General features: G+C 39.7%; 1 protein-coding gene across 1 annotated transcript; it reads left to right on the top strand.

Annotated features, from left to right (window-relative positions):
• Positions 1–1163: 1163 nt before the first annotated feature.
• Positions 1164–20904, top strand: gapdhs (glyceraldehyde-3-phosphate dehydrogenase, spermatogenic). The gene is made up of 11 exons (XM_041792949.1): positions 1164–1231; positions 13933–13989; positions 15406–15502; positions 15760–15866; positions 17021–17111; positions 17194–17312; positions 17438–17519; positions 17644–17795; positions 17928–18090; positions 20221–20318; positions 20423–20904. The coding sequence occupies exons 2-11, from the start codon at positions 13961–13963 to the stop codon at positions 20490–20492; spliced, it is 1008 nt and encodes a 335-aa protein (XP_041648883.1). The 5' UTR covers positions 1164–1231; positions 13933–13960; the 3' UTR covers positions 20493–20904.
• The last annotated feature ends 376 nt before the right edge of the window (positions 20905–21280 follow it).

Here is a 21280-nt window from a genome sequence, read left to right as displayed (position 1 = left end):
AAATGCAAAGCAGTTAGGTGGTGCAAAATGTTGATATGTCCAGCAGATGGCGCTTTTGCTCGGTTTCTGAATGAGTCATACCACTGGTGATGAGCTCAGAATTATTAAGAGAGATGCACTCCAAATTGCAACAAACTTATTAGTTTATATCAAGTCATATAACAAAGTTAGAAGATTATAATATCAGTAGTGATATAGATAGATAGATAGATAGATAGATAGATAGATAGATAGATAGATAGACTCTTGCCTGATAATGCGGAAATGAAGCACCAATCAGAGATGACGAAATTTGAGATGGCAGCATGTGTGCATCTCTGTCGGTCAATGACTCTTCCTTTTTGCACTGCACTGCAGGAATTTCCCATGCACTGTACGCATCCTGCCTCACGTAGCCTCGATCTCAGTCGAGCACGTGCTCTGAAGTAAAGAGAGGAGTTTTAGCATACGTTGGTATATGTTTTGTTAACGTAGTGTTATTACATTGGTATCTACTTCATCGTGTATATGCTAGATGCAAAGTGCATCCACCTCAGCAGAGCAGCCGTTCCATAAGATCGTGACATGTTAGTTTCATGATGTCTTACATAACGTTGCGGCATCCATATGGGTAGCCTGCACAAAAACACAAGCACTGAATCCATAGGGTAGCCAGTCTGCAGTCCTTTTCAGGTCGATGCACAGTGGATGTCTACCAATGCCCTATAGGAGCATGCAATGGGGAGCAATGGGGTTTAGACAGAGGACGGTTTAGGCTATAATTATCCAACGTGCTATTAAGCCTCAAGTTTTCTGTTTTTAAGGCAAGGCTGTCTATGTATGAGGCAACGTTTCCTCTGTTTTTCACCACCTACACGTGACAAACTCTAATGGTGGAAATGAAACAAACTGCTTAATCATTCCCCTCACTACTTCCTATCAATGTTTCATAAATCTCTGATTTTCCTCACTGTTTGTCTTCGTCTTTAGTGATGAACACTACATTCAATGATCAAATCAGCTCCTGTGTGTATTAAATACATATTAAAAAAAAGACGTAAACCAGACTGTTTCATCCCTGTGGTTACAGAGGCCGTGACCAGTCCCTCGTTCCGAATGGATCCCGGCAGCAGAGGATGACATGACGTCACGTCACCAGGGCGACCGGGCTCCCTGAGGCACGTGTCTGGTATAAAAGCGGAAGGGGGCTGTGAAGCCTGCGCACACAGACCCAAGCAGCATCTACGGAGAGGTAAGCTGCAAAAACCGATTTACCCTTCAGTTTAGAGAGGCCGTTGTAACCTCTAGTTAACACACAGTAGAAAAATAGTCTAATTGAACACTTTAAATATGTTTACAAGACTTCAGAATAGTTCAGAGTATGCGTTTATTAGACGTTGTACAAGTGTATGCCTGTGAGACATCAACTTTGATTTTAAAAGTTAGCAATAGCAGCTTCATTCATCGCATTATGTCATCCTTACCGTTACATTTTCGCTTTTCAAGCCGTAGGTGAAAACCGTTAGATAAGCGGAAGTCTGTAACCATGCTCTGACGTTACCTCATGTAGACAATGTTCTATACTTTAATTCAACCAGCCTCGTATCCATTTAACGTACAAGGGCACGTATCAAAGATGAGCAGATGAAAGAGTAGCTCATCCTATAGCTCATTTAGCTCAATACATTTGAATGGGGGGTGTACAGCGTGCACGCTTTAGTGACGCATGTGGATACAGACGAGGATGGGAGGGGATGCGGCCGTGGCCTTGCAGTCCGGAGAGAAGCTGGTCGTTGTGTAATGCTTCTCCCAGAGACTATCAGTGGATCATGTAGCCACCAAAACTGTTGGGATTGAAGTATAAACAGCGTTTTAGTCTAAGAAAATACGCGCTAAATAGATAAGGTCCACTGATACTGTGCAGTTCATTCATCTGTACGGGTGACGTGACATTGGAGGCTCCCATTGCTGCATCTTTGCGGAAGTGGATTAGTCTCCGTGTTATGTAACCCTTTAGAAAATCTATTCCAGCGTTTTTATCATGATAAAATGCTTCATAATAGTCCCTGCAGATAGAGGTCAGAAAGAAATAGATTTAACATGAAACCCTGGCTGTATTCACGCTGTTGTACATAGTGTGCTGAGCGGCAATGACGCCGTTATTCTACGAGGATTATGAGTACGTGAAGCTGAACGGAGGTGAAGCTACGTGCCGCCCCTGGCCTTCATGATGAAGTCTGTGGTCGTTACGCCACAGATTACAGAGATGAGTTCTAGTCTCGTTATGACGGGAAGCAGAGGATGCTGTGATGCAACAACCGACACGGTTAAAATGTGTAGTCTGGCCTTTTTGTAAATGTCGATAGATGACACCGTGGTGCTGTGAAGTGTTCCTGTGCTGCGTTTGAAGGACACAGAGACAGTGTGGTGTCGCATGATTCTGCCGCAGTTTGACTCCAGACTCGACAGACCTGTTGATGCGGTTTGCAAAGAGGCCTGCTCTTTTGAAGTGAGACTAGGTCATGATAGTTGCTCATTTCCCATTAAATCTAGCAATCAGATATACTCCAAATGTAGGGCACAAGTTTATAAACCGATAAATGTAACAAGTCGAGCTTTAAAATGGGGCAGGAATTTTAACATCCTTTCAAAATCAGAAACTGGTCCGTCAAAAATATGCAACTGTAATATACAGATGCCACAGTCATACATTATGCAGAAAATGGCAATCCTTATGTTTCTAATCACCTCACTTGGTAATAGTTAATAACAGTTACAACATGGAACATATAACTGCATTATTATTGTAGCAGCTGCTTGTGTCTTTTCACAGCCACTTCCATTCATTTCATGTAGGTGTGGCACATGAAAGTGCAGCTAAGTCTGGCCTAGTCTCTGCTGAAGGTCATTCTTCCATCAGAGGAAGGTCACAGCAGGCCTAGAGCTGTTGTAGTGATGCTGACCAGCAGTACCCAACTTCTGTACCAAACATCTTGTATGATTAAAACTCCCCATTCATGTCGTAGTCATGAATGGGAAGTCACACCCCTTTTTCCATCCATAGGTGACTGAGGGTCATGTGTAAAAGGCCTAATGCTGCCAAAAGGATGCTAGGCATATATGTGTCCCATAACCACAAATTTATACATGCTCCAAATCACAATATAATAGCTATAGCTATAATAGCTATAGCTAATAACAATTTTAGACTCACTAATATATCCTTTATAGTTAATATATTATATATGGCAGGAAATGCATGGTAAATTTGCTATAATAAAGCACTTTTATGAATGCATTGACAGTTAGTCTACACAGGCTTGTACCTGTCTAAAATATTGCCTTTTAAGTATAATTATTATTTTCTTTTATCACAGGCCCAAATAATTCCTTACCTTAAATGAAGTGAGTTATCCTGCTATGTCACTCATGATTTTCTTGGTATTTATTTAGCTCTTGTAGATTAAGGTGTCAGCCAGATGTCTGGAATGTAAATGTCAGCGGCTGTTAAAGCAGCACGTTCACCTTTGCTGTCTAAGGAGTAAGATAATAGTCAATGGGATTAGCTAGAGCACATTAGCAATACATAGGACATGGGATTCCAGCTTAACAAACCACAGTCAGGTGAGTTAAAGCATTAAAAGAGACTTTGACAGCCCAGACAGGCTAGTCATTTCTACTATGAAAGAACTGCTACTCTACTTACACTTTAGGTGAACACTTACACTACCCGTGAGCAGTCACTTGTACCAAAAGGGAATTTTTTTCATGTGACTAATTCCACAGTCTTGAGTCATTTGTTCTGGTATTTTTCCACTTTATCACAAGTTTCTCACTTGACAGTAGTGTGATTTAGGACTGTCAAGATATTAGATATGTGCACTTTTTAGAAATTCCATTAAAAATCAAATTATACTGAGTTATTTCAACACCATAGCATGGAAAACTGAAGTCATAGGTGACCAATGTTGGATATTTTCTTGTTCTTCGTTAACAAAAATTCAGGCAAACTGTCTGAATTTCAACAACACTTTGGCAGTGTTTCACATTTGTGCAATCAAGAGTGTTTTCTTTCTTTTCTTCATGGCAGCTCTCGGTCAAACATGACCAAAAATGTTACGTTTTTTATTCTAAAGCTTTCATGCTTGCTGATGCTGTCAAAAATGTGTATAATTTAAAAATATGCATTATTGTAAAGCATGGAACTATCAAACATTCTTGACAACTTAAGAGGTTTTGTTTCAAGGCAGAGGAAAGCGTGTGCCCCTTTGGATTTGCTCTGCAGCTGACTTTTTAAGCAGCCATCTTCTCCAGGAAGTGTGGCAGACAGGAACTCAGGAGTGACTCAGCACCCAACAGTCACCCCTTAAAGGAAATAAACCCCACAGCAGGAGAGGATGACACTACTAAGATGTAAAAGACTTCAAAAAGTATAATGACGTGGCTGTTTAAAGGTGCAGGTGTTTGCATAGCATTATAAGAAAAGGGCTGCAAACAGCATAAAACTGCAGTGCTGTAACTGTAGTTTTGAGAGCAGAGAGGAGGTGAATGACAGACAGAGCCTCAGGAAGGATATCTGTCATTTGACTGCTGACAAACTCAAACAGTAGGGCTCTAGGCACTGTTTGTGTGGTCTGGTATTACCTCTCTCCCCTATTGAGCCCTCTGCAGTTTGATACGACACAGCCTTTAATAATTCATGTGGTAGCTGTGCATGATTGCAAGCACAAACAATGCCCTGAAAGTTACATTCATTCCTTACATATCTCAGGAGGGATAAAAGCAGTTACCACTTTAAATTAATTGATCTTTGCGTAATGGTAAATTTCACCCAGTGAAGTGTCTGATGGAAACTTCTCATTGGTCTGTCTCTGTCAGCAGGAGACCCAGCCTGCTGAGCTGGACTCACAGTCTGTGGCCTTGTGTGCCCATGTGTCAGACAAGTGATGTGATGGTGTTGGACATTTAACTGACTAGTTTGGGCAGCAAAGTGACACGGTCTTCACGACGAGTCTATATAAAGGGGGGGGAGCAGGTGTAGAGTTAAAAAAAAAGTTGAGCCCAGGAAAAGTTCTCAAAAGTTGCAGAGAAAAAAGGAAGTAAATCCATAGTATTAGAGCATATAAGAGACTGGTACCCTATATTTGATTTATTTGATTCCCAAGAGGCGGGCCAGACAAGAGAACATTACCTAATTGGATGGTTTGTCTGGCCTGTAGCCAATCAATGCACTGCAGTGGAAAAACACTGAGGCAGGGTGTGACAGAGGGCTAGAGGCATGTTAAATGGGCAAGAGAAGCTGAAAGAAGGACAGACAAAAGGGGGTGGGGTGCTGGGGAAGTAAAGGCAGAGTCAGAGAGTTCATTCAACCACTGATACATTTTTCATGATTTCACGAACCAGATAAACTGAAATTATAAGATATAATAATTAATATAATAATTGATATAATGATTGATACAGTAACTGTCGTATCTGCTGTTAATATTGGTCATAAGTCCAAACAAGTTTGTGGAGTTTTAGGCCAGTCCAACAGACCTATGTCAGCTGAAGTCTTTTTCTTTTTTAAATCCTCATTTTATAAACTTTAAAGTGTGTTTCAAAGCCTTAAGTTTTAGGTCTGAACTGCATTAAATTATAACAACCATGTCAGCTACAATGAATTTGGAAATGATGGCATATCAGATATTGGCAAAAATCAATATTACACAACCAAACATAAAAGAACAGTGTTTACTGGGGTTTGGGTGATTGACCAGCAGCGTGATTTAACAGTTGGTCCTTTGGCTTTAGCACCTGCATAACTATTTGGCTAAACTAACTCTTAACATTTCTAAACAGTTAAGGACCGCGATCTTTGGATTGCTCAGATGACATGTCTCCCCTGCAGGCAAATACATCTTGCAAAGCTCCAATCTGAAATATTTGTGCATGGGCTGAAAAAATACTGGAACAATCAGCTAGGGATGTACCAATCCACTTTTTTTCAGTTCCAATCCGATTCCGAGAAATATGTGCCGATACTGATTCTGATACATATATATATATATATATATATATTTTAACAATTATTATTGTTGTTGTTGGTATTATGTGTGAGGTTACATGAAGCTGTAGTAAACCACCCAGCTCCTCTTATTAAAAAGCAAAAAAAAAAATACAAAAATGAACTGAATTTAAATGTATTCCAAACAAATTTATTTGAACTGCTACTAAACACTGATTTACTAGTCGGTTAAACTAATTACCTGTAGTTTTTTATGAACATGTGCTTGAAATCCCTGTCTATAATGCTCTTTTAAACTGTAACGGACCTTCTGCCACTAGAGACCGCTGTAGCTTCAGTTAATGGCCGCAGCCTTCCTCTCTGACCCTTCACCCGATGTCAACAACCAGTAGCTTGTTGGTGGCTAACGGCAGTTAGCAACAGTTTTCAAAAGGAGTAAATGGAAATAAAGTGGTATGTGGGCTGTCGAGGTTTAAGCTCACGTACGACTACTCATCCAAAGTGAAAAGAGGTCAGATATCAAAGCACGATGTTAATCTGCAAAGAGAAACGAAGGCGCAAGCGGCGCTAGCTTTCAACGCTAGCGCAGCCCATTATCAGATTAACGTCACACCCACTCTTCTTTGTGTTATCTCATCTTTAGACTAGTTTTGACTATTCTAAATATAGATTTACATTTAATCTACTAGGTAATTATACCGCTAAAAACATCCTAACTAATACTAGCTCAGTTACACACAGACTGTCTCGTGTTAGACTGCGGTGCGTTCATGGTCTACCGCAGACTGTAGGATGGATTTGGATCGGTCAATTGGATCAGCGCAGCCAGTCAGATATCAGATCTATTAATTACATCCATATCGGACCCGATACTGATATTGGATCAGATCAGTCCCATCCCTACAATCAGTGTCCTTTCAGGAGAACAAGGCAGTTGCTGCTGGTAGGGTTTAGTTTTGAAGACCTATAAACAATGGCTGCTGCCAGGGAAGAAATTAGCTCAGGCAAAGCTATAGTGGCTGTTTTTCAAGAACTCAACAACATTCCTTTATTTATAAAGTGCAACGAACTGCAGTGAAATCTTTTCTAATCAGAAAAGCTGTTTCCACTCTTGTACCGACTGGATTGACCTGAGTTTACACTAACTGTGGGCGGGGTTTAGGTGTACTTCAAGCCAGTAAAACATGGCTGCCACTGGTGAAATGATTAGTTCAGATGAAGTTTTAGTGACAGTTTTTATCAGAATTTGACAGACTTTTTTTTATTAAAGGAAAAGAAAATAGCCTTGAAAGCTTTTCCTGATGGAAAAAACGTGTTGGTTTTTGTCCTGACTGACTTTGGCATGAGCTTTATTCACCAACTGGTGCCACATTAGTAAATACGTATTACTACATCTTGTCCCAGATAATTTTTGAGTAAATAATAGCCGGTACCAGTATCATTCTGTGCATCCCTAAACCAAAGCTTTGAGTGAAAATGTACTGCACATAAGGGTTGCTGTGCTTGCTCTGCTGTTAGCCACACCTCACAAGCCAACTTCAAAATGTTGCGATCTCATCTTGAATAAACGGTGCTTAGTTTTGACTGTTTATTTAGAGCATTCTCAACCTTTAGAGCAATTAAGTCCAAAAGCAACTATAATTTGCATTTGCTGGTTTTTTTAAATTATTATTTGCCCATCACTAGTGTTTGTGAAACCACACTCTTATGTCATTTTAAATTAAAAAATTGCAAAAAGGAATAAAAAAGTTACTAAATGCTACCATGAACCTAGTATATATTGAGTTGAGTGTATCAGAATCAGCTTTATTGGCCAAGTATGCTTATGCAACAAGGAGGTTAACTCTTTAGCTTTGCTCTCAGTGGACAGTAAAGAGATTTAAAGGTGCAAACATGCATATGAAGTGAATAGATTAATTACATGCAGCATTTGAGTACAGGAAATAGATTTAATAAGTAATTAGTATGGTAAATAGATTAATTAGTGCAAATATTTGTATGAGCTGAGGCATTTTACCACAGAGAGCCTTCTTACAGTGTTTGAGTTACAGTAAATAGATATCCTGTCATCACTGATTCATATAAGTTGTTTTTAAATATTAATTTTTCTCTTTAACTTAAAAAACAATTGGTACTGTACATCCATACAGGTTGCCCTAGTAATCACTCAAAGTGTGGGTTATGCATGAAATAGTTTATGAAGTCCTGACAGCATGTTTAATATTTTCCTGCTGCAGAGATGAACCATACTCTAAGGATTAATGTCGTCGTTGTTCAGACCCATATAAGGGTTTGTAGCTGCAGAAAATGAACAGGGTGCACACACTGTCCTCAAAGCTCCCCTCAGAGAGTGCTGACATATTAGAGGGAGGAGATGAAGCCATGTTTGTGTGTCCGTGCTTGACATCTAAGGAGGTGTTGACAGAACTGAAATGCTTTGTCATTCTCTCTCTTGTCCTCCAGCCATGTCTCGCCTCCTTTGCCGTTTCAGTGCCCTGGCAGATTTTCTGTCCGTTTTGAGGTTCAACCACCTGATGCAGCCTGTTGTCTTTTGTCCTTTTCTGGTTGTCTGGTTTTGAGTCATCTTTTCCCCAGGGCACACACAGCCCCCCCCCCCCCAATCCCGCGTCTGGGCTTGTGAGATGAAAATGGGTCACAGAGCTTGGGGAGAAGGTGGGCTTGTGCTGAATGAGGGGGCAGACAAAGAGTGGCAAGGACAGGCTAACAGGGAGCTGTAGGGAGGGTGTTGAATTTAAATGATGGTTTTGTTTGGTAGGAAAGGAGGATATGATACCCACAGAACCAAAAGAGTAAAAATGGATGGACAGACAGAGAGATAGGTCGACTAATCTAGCTATGGGGTCTGGATATGTGTCCTTATTAATTTGGATTCTACAGCGCCTCTCTGATTGGCTGGTTTTCCCTTTGTCTGACCAATCAGAGGAGATGGTTGCATCATCCTTGTCAAGTGATTGACTTTGAATGGTGTTGTCTAATCTCTGAAATCCAATTCATATGTTTAGCTCCTGTTATTGTAGCAAAGAGGAGTAATGCTGTTCTTGTTTACTGTAAGCAGATGTAGCTTTAGAAAGCCTGTGCACAGGTGTTTTCCCATTAATAACAAGGATAGCAACCTAAGGAAAGAGCTCTAAGTACTTGACTTTACAGTTTAGTCCTTTCTAGAAACAAGATCAATTTATTAGCAGAAGTTAGTGACTGTAGAAAATATCAAAGTGGCCTTGCTACACTTCATACGTCTCCCCAGCGTCTGTCTAACCCTTCCTTTAAATGAGAGTCAGCAGACTGAAAGCTGCAGTCAAACAACATGCATCTCCTCTCTGCTCTGCACAGTACTGCCTTTGTTAGTGTGGTGTGTTTTTGTGTGAGCTGTCACAGAGTGTGCGCTGAGGAGCAGACCAGGGCTGATTGGTCTACCGTCAAGACACACCACTGTGTTTGTGAAGAAAGACAAGCTGTCAGCATGACAATCAATATTTTACTTCTTAATTAGCCACTTACCGCACATGAAAATCTAAACAAATAAGTAATAAAAATGCAACTGAACTATAACTTAGGCAGCATAGATGTTACAAAACTGTTACAGGTCAGAAATATTGCTTTTATTGCGAAAAAGGTATACTAGACCATACCTTATAATAAACCATATTAGAAAGGTGAGCAGTGTTGCTATGCAGAGCCTGATAGTCCTAAACAGACTTGATTTAATTCCTGGCGATGACTCATGAGGTGTTTTGGCTTTTTAATAAGATTTCTTAAAGGCAGCTTACATTTGGACGTTGACACAGATGCACCATGGTTATTACGGTTAAAGCAGACATCAACTAACTTAACACAAACTATGCACCATTCTTCACCAGTGATTTTATTTTAAATCAACCAGAAATCAACATTTCCCTAGTTTACCAAGAACCGTTGCTTGGCGACAGGAACAGAGACAGGAATTGCCAAGTGCATGATATAACCATACTGACTCAGACACTAATGCACATTCCCCTCATTAAAGTCTCCAAAGGAAGAGGCTGTTTGCCGATGCCGTCATGTTATATCGAAGAAATCCAAATGGGATCAGGAAGTGGTTTCTGCAGAGAGAAGTGCTATGACAATGGCAAAGTTTTGTGCTGTTTATGATTTTGCTACCCTTTCAAACTGTGAAAAAGCAGTCTTAAGCCACTGTTGTGTCCAGAAAGTGATGGCAGGTTCAGGAAAACAGATTAAAAAATCTCACAGACAAACAGCAGCAGGTATGGAGGAGGAGTAAAGTCAGTTCGGTTCAGTCATAGTTATGGTTTGTCACTGGAATCTCTGATCTTTCTTATGTTTCCACACCTGAGGTCCACCCATCCTTGGTCATTGTGTTGGGAAATCTGTCATTTTATCGTGATCCAGATCATTTGGCTCAGTTCAGTGGAGTCTCTCTTTAAGGTCCATAATGGCTTGTCATTTAGGAACAGCTAATTTGTTCAAAGGTACATTGAGTAACAATAAATATGGAAGAAAGGAAACTTATTCTCAAATGGGAGCCAGCTTCTGTGGTTCACATAAAAGAGTTCTTAAGTTGGACAGACTCATTCGTTTCCCCCATTGAGTTTATTTGGTTAATAGTATGTTAGGACTGAACAATATATCATATTTCTATCACAATGGCAGTGTGTACCTGCTTTGTCAAGGAAATGCAATACAGTGCTCTGTGAAGTCTGAGTCTCCTCCTGCTGCATGTATGTGGTGATGCTGCTGTCACTACACTGGTGTGAAGCTTCAGGCAGGTGCTAAGTTATGTGAGGCTGTTCCTGGGTGAGTTGATTCCTGCCATGGCAGGATGGCACCTCATCATGGAGCTCGCTAATGCAAGTCCATTCTTGGAACGGATGTACTGAGTGTTACATCTTCAATATATGAACTGCGGCCTGACACCCACAGTGTACATTGTAAGCCAGGAGTCATCAACTACATTTGTCTAAGGGCCAGCTTTTCCTTGATAGATGTTTTGGGGGCGAACTTTCAGCTAAACTAAAACAAATAGACATTTTGCTCTAATCAACATGCTTTAAAATGTTTTCTTTAAAAGTTTTGCCATTTTTAGCCTGTAAAAGCCAGATCAGTCACTTAACCATAGCCAGCCACAATGGGTTGACTGAGTTATTCTGGAGCTGTTATGCTCTCCATCACTGATTTTAATGCTTATACGCCGTGTCCTGATTGGTTTAAAAAACAAGTTTTAATTCTCAGGCAGAAAAACACCTTAGGTTAAAAAAAAACACAGTTTCAATCGAGATTAAACTATAAAGTGTCTATTTGTCATGCATCATATTTGCTAATAATGGCTGACAGGTGGATTTCTGTAAAATGGGTCAAACATTAAACCTATCCAGACAATTTTTTCAGTCTCAGTTGTTAAGGTTTTTTTTTTATCACTGTAAGGAATTAAATAAAAAAACATACCTGATACACATCAATATATTTTTCCTCTGCATATTTATGAATTTAATGGTGTTCTGGGGGCCAGATAGGAAGATGTGGGGGTCTGATGTGGCCGTCGAGCTGCCAGTTGATGATCACTGCCATAAGCGTTCATTTCCCCATCAGTATCACTCATGGGCTTGGGTATGTTGGCTAGAATTAACTATTAAACGACATTTAAGAAACACAGTGGCAAGTTTCTTTGTAAAGTTGATGTATTTTCTTAGAAGAGAAAAAAAAAATTAACGATGAATTATTCATACAAAGCTGGAAGCAAATAATTGTGTCTTTATTTTATTCAACCATGACTCAAACCAGAATTTCTACTAATCAAGTCTCTGTGAAATCTGCTAGGCTCCGATTTGAACCTCCAAATTTGTGCTCCAGTCCTGTTTAGTGGTTTACTTTAGTGAAGCAGCATACTGGTAACACCCTGTGTTTACTAAACAGTATCATTTGTCAGCAGAGCAGCCATTTCACTGAAAACCAAGGGCAACCACACTGTTTAGAGAAAATGGAGAGTGTAGAGAGCAAAAGCTAATGGCTTAGACAAACTGTGGACAATACAAAAGCTGGAAGGAAAGTTTCAAAGAGAGGAAAGAGAGGGTGATGGCAGAGTTTTGTGGAATCACAAAAGATAAAGGTGGGAACAAAAAGTATAGAGGAAATATGAAAACAGCATACGGTGTAGGTGACCTTGTATTAAAGATACCAGCAGAAGGACACAAACATGTCTGCCCTAGCCTTAAAGCGACAAATACACACAGATAAAAATGCTCCAAACCTAGAAAACCAATACAAGCAGAAACATTAGAAAAAACTTAGGCAGACTGATTGACAGATTTATTCTTATTGACCAGTTCAAGAGAGATCATCTTTTATCAGTAAATAACAAATTAAAAAGGTTACATTATTCTACATTTCTGTCAAACTGTGTGTTTGTATGTGAGGGGATGACTGAGCTGATTTGTCTTAATCTTGTAACTCTTTGTCTATTTACAGTCCTCCCATAATGCATTTCTACAGATCAGCAGCCTGCCCTATATGCCCCCCCGCTGAGTCACACTCATTTACACTCACTATAAGACGCACACATACACAAACCAGATTATGAGATTACTGTAGTCTAATATGACAACCAACCAGTCTCAAGGACAATCAGTGTTAATTACTTTTACTCAAGCACGCACGCGTACACAGGAAGTGGCTGGTCAGCCTAAAACATGGTTACCTAATCCACACAGAACATCTTTAATGCAGTAAATTTCTCATCTACGATAGAGCAAAGGAGAGGAGCAGGTGGAGTCAGGGAGAAGATGGGGGGGACAGGAGAAGGAAAAGAGAAAGGATTTGATTGGTGGAAAAAGAAGGCGGAGAAGAGAAGCAGGCAGTGTAATGGGCTTTCAGTTTGAAAAGGAGCAGGAACCCAGGGAAAAGGAGGTCACATAGTTGATTCAAAGCCAGGCTTCCTCTCTGTTCATGCAGACAAGTCTCTGTCTAGTTGCATACTTACCACGCTCTCTCTCTCTGCTTATCCCATTGTATTCTAAATATGTCCCTGCATTATATAAAACCTGCTTACTCCTGCAGCATAAGCACACTAAACATTATTATATTCAACAGTAACATACCCATGAAAGTAACATTAAAAACGTATCGGGGAGTTGTACCACTTAGGTGTTCAGTTTCAGCCTGGACTGTTAATGCGTCACACTCCTTGTCTCAGTCAGGCTGTCACTTATCGTTCATGATATTGTAGAACTGCCAAAGATCTCACAGATGCTGCAGAAGAAATTTCACAAGAAGTAGATGTTCAAACATGTTCCTCAGAGCTCTTTTAAACACGTAATTGTACATGCAAAGTGAGGTGTGGGTTATCTTAAATTTTACAATCAAATGCTGATAAGATAAGATAAGATAAGACACAATATATGATCCAAAGGAGTTGGACATTTTCATCAACACACTTTAAACTGCACATAAAGGTCTCAGAAAACCAGTTAGGTTGAAAACCAGCAAGGACAACGGGGGAATAGCACAGAAGCTGGTCGGCTGAATACCAGTTACAAGTAGTGGTGGGAAATTTGGGGCAGCTCATCATATGATATGAGAAATAGTATACAATACTGTCTGTATATGTCCTGTAATGATATCTCAACACAGCATTTTTGCCTTTATTTATAGGTTGCAACAGATTAACCAGGGCTTCCAAACACTTAGAATATTTTAATTGCCGTTGATTTAAGAATTTCTGGGAAGAAAAAATTTGCAGTGGAGCCAAAGTTTCACATTTTTAAATGAATTTTGTCCGCGATTTGTAAAATGAAAAACTGATACAGATAATCGACCAAATGCCAGATATGGCCCTGATGATTTGTGTGGTTGATAATTATTCAACCCCTAACTGTCATCATTTAGTAGCTTTAGCTTCTCTAACAGTGGTTTTTATGTTTTTCTTTTTCTTCCAGATAACTCAGTCCCACTCAAGCAGCAGACATGTCAGACCTCTGTGTTGGAATCAATGGGTGAGTTTATCTTTAAATGTAAACACAGTGGTTCATATTTCTTTCTGGGGATTGGGATATATTATCAGTGGAAAAAGTCAAAATTTATGAAAACGGGATCAAATAAATTTGCATGGGTTAAAAATTTGTGTAATGTTTAATAAAAACCACCCATAATAGGATTCACAAAATTGCAGATGTTTTGAAATATCTGCTAAGATTCACAACTGATATATGAACTATGAATTTCAGCCTACATCAGCTGTATATAAGCTTATATCATATATAAGCTTTTATCGTCTGAATCATCTGTGCATCAGATGATATTGGTCTACATCAGCTGTAAATATAAACCTTTATTGGCTGTAAATATGGGTCTATATCAGCTGTAAATTGGTCTATATTGGCTGTAAATATTGGTCCATATCAGCTGTAAATATTGGTCCATATCAGCTGTAAATATTGGTCTATATCAGCTGTAAATATTGGTCCATATCAGCTGTAAATATTGGTCCATATCAGCTGTAAATAGTGGTCTATATCAGCTGTAAATATTGGTCCATATCAGCTGTAAATATTGGTCCATATCAGCTGTAAATATTGGTCTATATCAGCTGTAAATATTGGTCCATATCAGCTGTAAATATTGGCCTATATCAGCTGTAAATATTGGTCCATATCAGCTGTAAATATTGGTCCATATCAGCCGTAAATATAAACCTTTATTGGCTGTAAATATTGGCCTATATCAGCTGTAAATATTGATCCATATCAGCTGTAAATATAAACCTTTATTGGCTGTTAATATTGGTCTATATCAGCTGTAAATATAAACCTTTATTGGCTGTAAATATTGGTCTATATCAGCTGTAAATATTGGTCCATATCAGCTGTTAATATTGGCCTATATCAGCTGTAAATATTGGTCCATAGCTGTAAATATAAACATTTATTGGCTGTAAATATTGGTCTATATCAGCTGTAGATATAGACCTTTATTGGCTGTAAATATTGGCCTATATGGACTTTATCTTTTTTCTTCATCATTCCTTCAACTTTAAAGTGCGTTTCAAGGACTAAAATTTAAGGTCTGAATGACAGATGTACATATATTAATATTGGCATGGGCTAAAATATATTTGTAATTGTCAGTGTGTCTGATTTTGCCAAATCCAATATCCTGTGCCCCTAACCCCTAATATATGTTATATGTCCATGTGAGGAAGTGGGTACATTCTCAGTTCTGTTCACCACAGTGATGAAGAACAGGGATTTCATTGGTACTGCATGTGATGAGATTTGATAGAGATTTAAAGCCTTGTTACAGGAGTAATGTTAGGTCCCAGGAGTGGCTCAGCATCCTGAGGAATTTCCCCCAAATTTATGAAACAACTTTTATGAATGTGTTTCTTTGTCTCTCTCATCTCTGCTCCACAGCTTCGGTCGTATTGGCCGTCTTGTCTTGAGGGCTTGCCTCCAAAAAGGCATTAAGGTCGTGGCCATCAACGACCCCTTCATTGACTTACAGTATATGGTGAGAAGTTTTGAATGCACTATAAATTGTTAAATATAATTTTAGTGGGAAAAGGTACTAAACTAAACTAAAGGGCAGTAAAATGTATTAATAGATGATGGTTTTGTAAAGTTTTACTGATTTCATTTGTCATTTGGTTTTAAAGCCATCAGAGAGTCCATGGTCACCATAGTGTTAACTAAGTAATAGTTTAAGCGTTGTGATGATACAACCAGAATCATCATGTCTATTCAAGCCCCCCACCTCTTATTTTACAGGTCTACATGTTCAAGTATGACTCCACCCATGGCCGTTGCCGCAGTGACGTCTGCACAGAAGGCGGCAAGCTCATAGTCGATGGTCAAGAAATCTCCGTTTTCCAGTGGTAAGTGATGATGAAGTTTAGCGGTTTGAGTGCCCAAAAGACAGGGTCAACAGGTGTTAGTGTTGATGTTAACCAAAGGCAACAAGATAAAGTGAGGTTAAAAACAGGCCAGCTACTTGCTGTAGAGTCACATAATGCAGTGTCACCCAAGAGAGACAGATGTTAGCTAAATTTATTTGATTCAGAGTGGTCCCCATTTGTTTTTTAACTGGTTCAAATATAGAGTTAAACTTAGTAACAGCATGGATGGGTTTTGTGTGAAAATCCAGTGAAAGAAATGAAGCTTTCTGCTGCATTAGGCATCATTCATGCAGCTGCTCCTCCAGTCATTGTACTCACTGTTTTTGTAGTCCATTGACTCACGGACCTCCTCTTTGCAGAGAAAACACCAACTGAGCACTGATTCGTGTTTCACCCTAAAAGGTACACAAAAAGATAGGCAGATTTTGGGCCTTATTCCCCTCTTCCAACCAAGACTAGCAGAGGCTGGATTATCAGATAGTTCTAAAGATGAGCTTGTGTAGTTTTAGCTGTGTTAAGAGTGATGTTACTCTCTAATTTGCTAAGAAGACAATCAGAAACTATAGCCATTCAGGGAAGAAGATAACATAAGGAGGGAGCACAACAAACACAGCCATGGTGAAAACAGTTAACACGAAGCATAAAGTTAAATGGACATCAGAAATGGAGGACCAGCAGTTTGTGGCAACAACATGTGTGTTTGTAATATTACCTTTAAAACATACCACAGTCAAATTGAAACAAAGTGGAGCAGAACCAAGAGACTTCAAGTGTGTGTGTCAAGAGTGTCCAATACAGTGTGGTGTGTTGTGTTGGTTTTTGCATTGCACACCACATAACAAGATGTTCGAAATCAGTTAAGATTTTCAAGATCTTTCAGTGTGTCCCAGACTTTACTTTTATTTTCTGTCATCCAGAAAAGTTCCTGAAGTGAAAGGTGAAGAGTGATGTTTTGTGAATCTCTATATGTATGTAGTACTATAAGTATGTAGTCATGCAAATGTGTAATGCACACAACTATAAAAGCACAGAACATACAGTTCACTCCCTCCTCATTGTATGATTGCTTCTCACTCTGCTGTCTTATAATACTTAAGCCTTTTAGACTGACAGTGTTCTTTCTCTGGCTCTAGCATGAAGCCTGCAGAAATCCCCTGGGGCAATGCTGGAGCTAAGTACGTTGTGGAGTCCACTGGAGTCTTCCTCAGTGTGGAGAAGGCCTCTGTATGTAAACATATAAACAATGACAAATGCCAGACAATCCAGTTTTTCTGCCTGTTCTATTAACCTCTTTTTTCCACAACAGGCGCACATCCAGGGAGGAGCTCAACGTGTGGTTGTGTCCGCCCCCTCACCCGATGCCCCCATGTTTGTCATGGGAGTTAACGAGGACAAATACGACCCCTCTTCCATGAACATCGTCAGGTAAAGAACTTTCACCTATAATTTTTAACTGTTTTCAGATTTAAATGGAGGAGAGATGCCATCATATTCTTGCATACACTCAGTGGAGTAAAGTCTGTTTGTAATGATTGTGTTCTGGTTTAAAGCAATGCCTCCTGCACCACCAACTGCCTGGCCCCCCTGGCTAAAGTCATCCATGATAACTTTGGCATTGAGGAGGCTCTCATGGTGAGTCACTGTAAAACTGCTGTATTTGACTCACAATACCTAAATTGAATCTCCAAAGTTTGATTACTCTTGTTCTAAAAGCTTTTTCATAATATTTAGAGTTTATATCATCTCTTCTCTACAGACCACAGTCCATGCTTACACCGCCACCCAGAAGACAGTGGATGGGCCCAGTGCCAAGGCCTGGCGTGATGGTCGCGGTGCTCACCAGAACATCATCCCAGCCTCAACTGGTGCCGCCAAGGCTGTAGGCAAAGTCATCCCTGAACTCAACGGGTGAGAAGAGCTGCATTAGTTACTACCTTGATTATCAGACCTGCTCTTACTGTGGCTAGGAGGTTAAGAAACACCAAAGACCCAGCGTGACATATGTTTAACTTATCTCTTTTGTCCACCTCAATACTGTAGGAAGCTGACTGGCATGGCGTTCAGGGTGCCTGTGGCTGACGTGTCAGTGGTGGACCTAACATGCCGTCTCTCCAAGCCTGCATCCTACGCTGAAATCAAGGAGGCCTGCAAGAAGGCCGCACACGGGCCAATGAAGGGAGTGCTAGGTTACACTGAGGACCAGGTAACACACCAGTTAAAATAAAGATATTCAAATATTGCTATCACAAAACTCAAAAGCATGTTTCCAGAAGTAAAAATTCCTTTTCTACATAGCAGATCTGATTATTAGACATATTGTTGAAAATATCCATGTTAGACTAACCACAGGCTACATGAATGTAAACCAATATGCTCCTGTAAAAGACACAAATTGATAAAATAATAACCTTATTTTAAGGAAAACATGGTTTATTCACAATTTCAGCCAAAAATACTACAATACTCACATTCCTAAGGTGTCACAGCAGCACCTTTGATTAATGTGGTGTCCTGTAACAACAAAAATGTCTACCAAACTCACAAACAATGGCTGTCAGCTGTTGATGATGGCCATCCTGCGGCTGTAGAATGAAGATATATATAAATGCAAACAACAGTATGTTCCAACATTGTATATATGTATATATTTCCCTTATCCTGGTGAAAAAAAAAGTGCACAGTCTTGGGGGAAAAGGAAAAAGGTTCCTTTCACCCATTCCAGAGTGCTTTTGCACCGAAAAAAACGTTTCAAAGACTTAAAGTCTTCAAAGTTTTAAAGTATGTTATTAGCTGGTTAGCTTTTGTAGAAGTGCTGATACATGAATTCTGCAAAATGTCTATGAAAGATTTGAATGGAAAAATGCACTTCCAGAACCAGAGCTGCTGAGAAAGATGGGAAACGTTGATTTTTAGGAGTTAGCAAGGACAGGGTGAGGAGAAGGAAGGAGGTTAATGGTGGAATTAAAATTTGAAATCGGAAAGACATAACAGATTATCACACTGGTTTTGCTTGGTGGTTAAACCTCATGGCACATGGCCACAGCCCTGAGAGCAGCAGCCCCTGATTCAACTCCCAGCGTCTGCTATTTACAACCCTACTCTCCCATCTCTGTTTGAGACTCCATGCATCAGGGTTGGAAATTAACCTGCCATTTTGGTTAGTGGATTCAAAAATCTACCAGCCACCATGTTTTACCGAACACTTTGTTTTAACAAGCAGCATAATGAGATGATGTATAACATGAAACTCAAGACTTATTTGATTGATTGACTGTACTTTATTTATGTGTCATGCACAAAAATTGCCCAACCCTCATGAGTTTTTGAGACACCAGAAATACAACTGTAGTGTTTTATAAAAGATAAGCTCATAAAAAGTACAAAACAGCGTGATCTTTTCCCAGCTCAGTAGTAAACAGAACACTCTGCCTTTTCTCCCAGGCTTTGCCGATAAAATCTGCTATAGCAAAGGTTCCTTTTCTTAAAAAGAACTCAAGTTTTTCATAGTCAGCAAACCAGAAAAAGTCAGCATTAATCAAGGACATTTTCCTAAAAAGTAAATCCCTTAAGTCATCATAAATTGGACAGTAACACAGAAAATGAATCTCATTTTCAGTTTCCCCAAAGTTACACAACGAACACACTCTGTTCTCCTCTGGAATGGCATTAAACCTGACAGTCTCTATGGCTAGGATTAAAGTTCTTGAGTGCAACTGTGCACATGATGATCTCTGTCTTCTGTTGAGGTTATATTTCACATAAGACTCTACATCATTACTATTCAACATTAACTACATAAGACAGTACGTTCGTAGTTTCAGTTTACACCATATATCGACAGACCATTTTTGTCTGTACTTAGTAAACAGAACTCTTAATGTCCTGAATGTCAGATAGTAACTTATTTTGAAAAATGAATGAGATGTTATTAGCTCTAAAGACAGTTTTCAGTTCCTTGACCCAGGGATGACAATGAGAAACATCCCAATTAAAAATCTTTTAAGTGAGTCTCTTATCAGGCATCCTTACAAGCCTATTCCAGAGCTGCAGCATTTCACATTTGTGTCTGATTTTTGGAGGCTCCCATCCCATATCTCCACTTATAGCCAGGACTGATGTGGATTTATGAACTCCCAAGAAGGCCCGAATTGCTCTGTAATGTACAGAATTAGAACTCTGATGCTCCTGGGACCCCCAAACACCAGGGCATAGTCAGACACTGGGCATACACATGAATTATAAAGCTGTGTGTAAGTTTTAAAAGATTATTCTTTAGCCTTGGCTGTATCTCTAACTTCTGGATGTCTTGACTTGTGCTGTTTGTGTCGTTCAGGTTGTGTCCTCTGACTTCATCGGTGACACCCACTCCTCCATCTTTGATGCTGGTGCTGGAATCTCCCTCAACGATAACTTTGTCAAGCTCATTTCCTGGTGAGTTTTCTCATCTGTTTTTCAGTATTTAAATAAGAAGCCATGGCAATCTAAAGAGGAATATAAAATCACTAATCTTGGTTCTTTCATGTCCTTCTCTCCAGGTATGACAACGAGTTTGGCTACAGCCACCGTGTCGCTGACCTGCTGCTGTACATGCACTCCAAGGAGTAGACACTTCCTGTCCTGAAAGGAAGTCAGGAAAGGGACCACCCCCCTCCCCTCCCCTGTCTTTTACACACAGTCCCCTCCCATAGCCGAGTTATAGCATCACAGCCCTTAGCTCTACTACAGTATATGTAGGCAGCAGCAAGTGTGTTCGAGTGTTCGGAGTTAATCAGTTTTTCCTTTTAAAACGAGATGATCGCTTGGTGACAGTAATTGTGTCCGTGTGCCCCCTCTTCACCTCCCTCTGCCACTTTAGATGTGTCGTTATGGCTCATTACCATGGTATCTACTGTATCCATCTCCCTGTTGGTGTGTTTTAAAGGCTTACTCATCAGTGGACGGAGGCAGCTGAGAGGCAGAGCTACTGTAACTTTGCTTAAGAGTAAAGAGATAAAGAAATAAAAGCTGAAAAACCTCATGGTGTCTTGGTTTATTATCATTTCCTGTTTATTTTGTCCTATAAAGCCTTGTAGAAAACATCAACTAATAATTCAATTTATTCTTTAACTTTTTCACTTATCAACTGGGAATAAAAGTTACGTTTCATCAACACAAGTTAAAATCACTGAACGTATATTAATGTGGACAGGGTGCATCCATCTCATTCTGTGGTATAAAGTGATGCTAAGATGTCTACAGTGTAAACTGGAATATTTTGCTGGTAATGAAATGTGCAGCCAAACAGGCACAGGAGGAACTGACACCATGCCTCTTCCACTAACCAAAGTACATAACTATTAGATGAAGGACTAACATATCTTAGGTCAGTACAGTCCACAGCAGAGCAGAGTCTT

Source organism: Cheilinus undulatus, linkage group 8 (assembly GCF_018320785.1).
Source record: "Cheilinus undulatus linkage group 8, ASM1832078v1, whole genome shotgun sequence".
Classification (NCBI taxonomy): Eukaryota; Metazoa; Chordata; class Actinopteri; order Labriformes; family Labridae; genus Cheilinus; species Cheilinus undulatus.
This window is presented reverse-complemented; position numbering and strand designations above follow the sequence as displayed.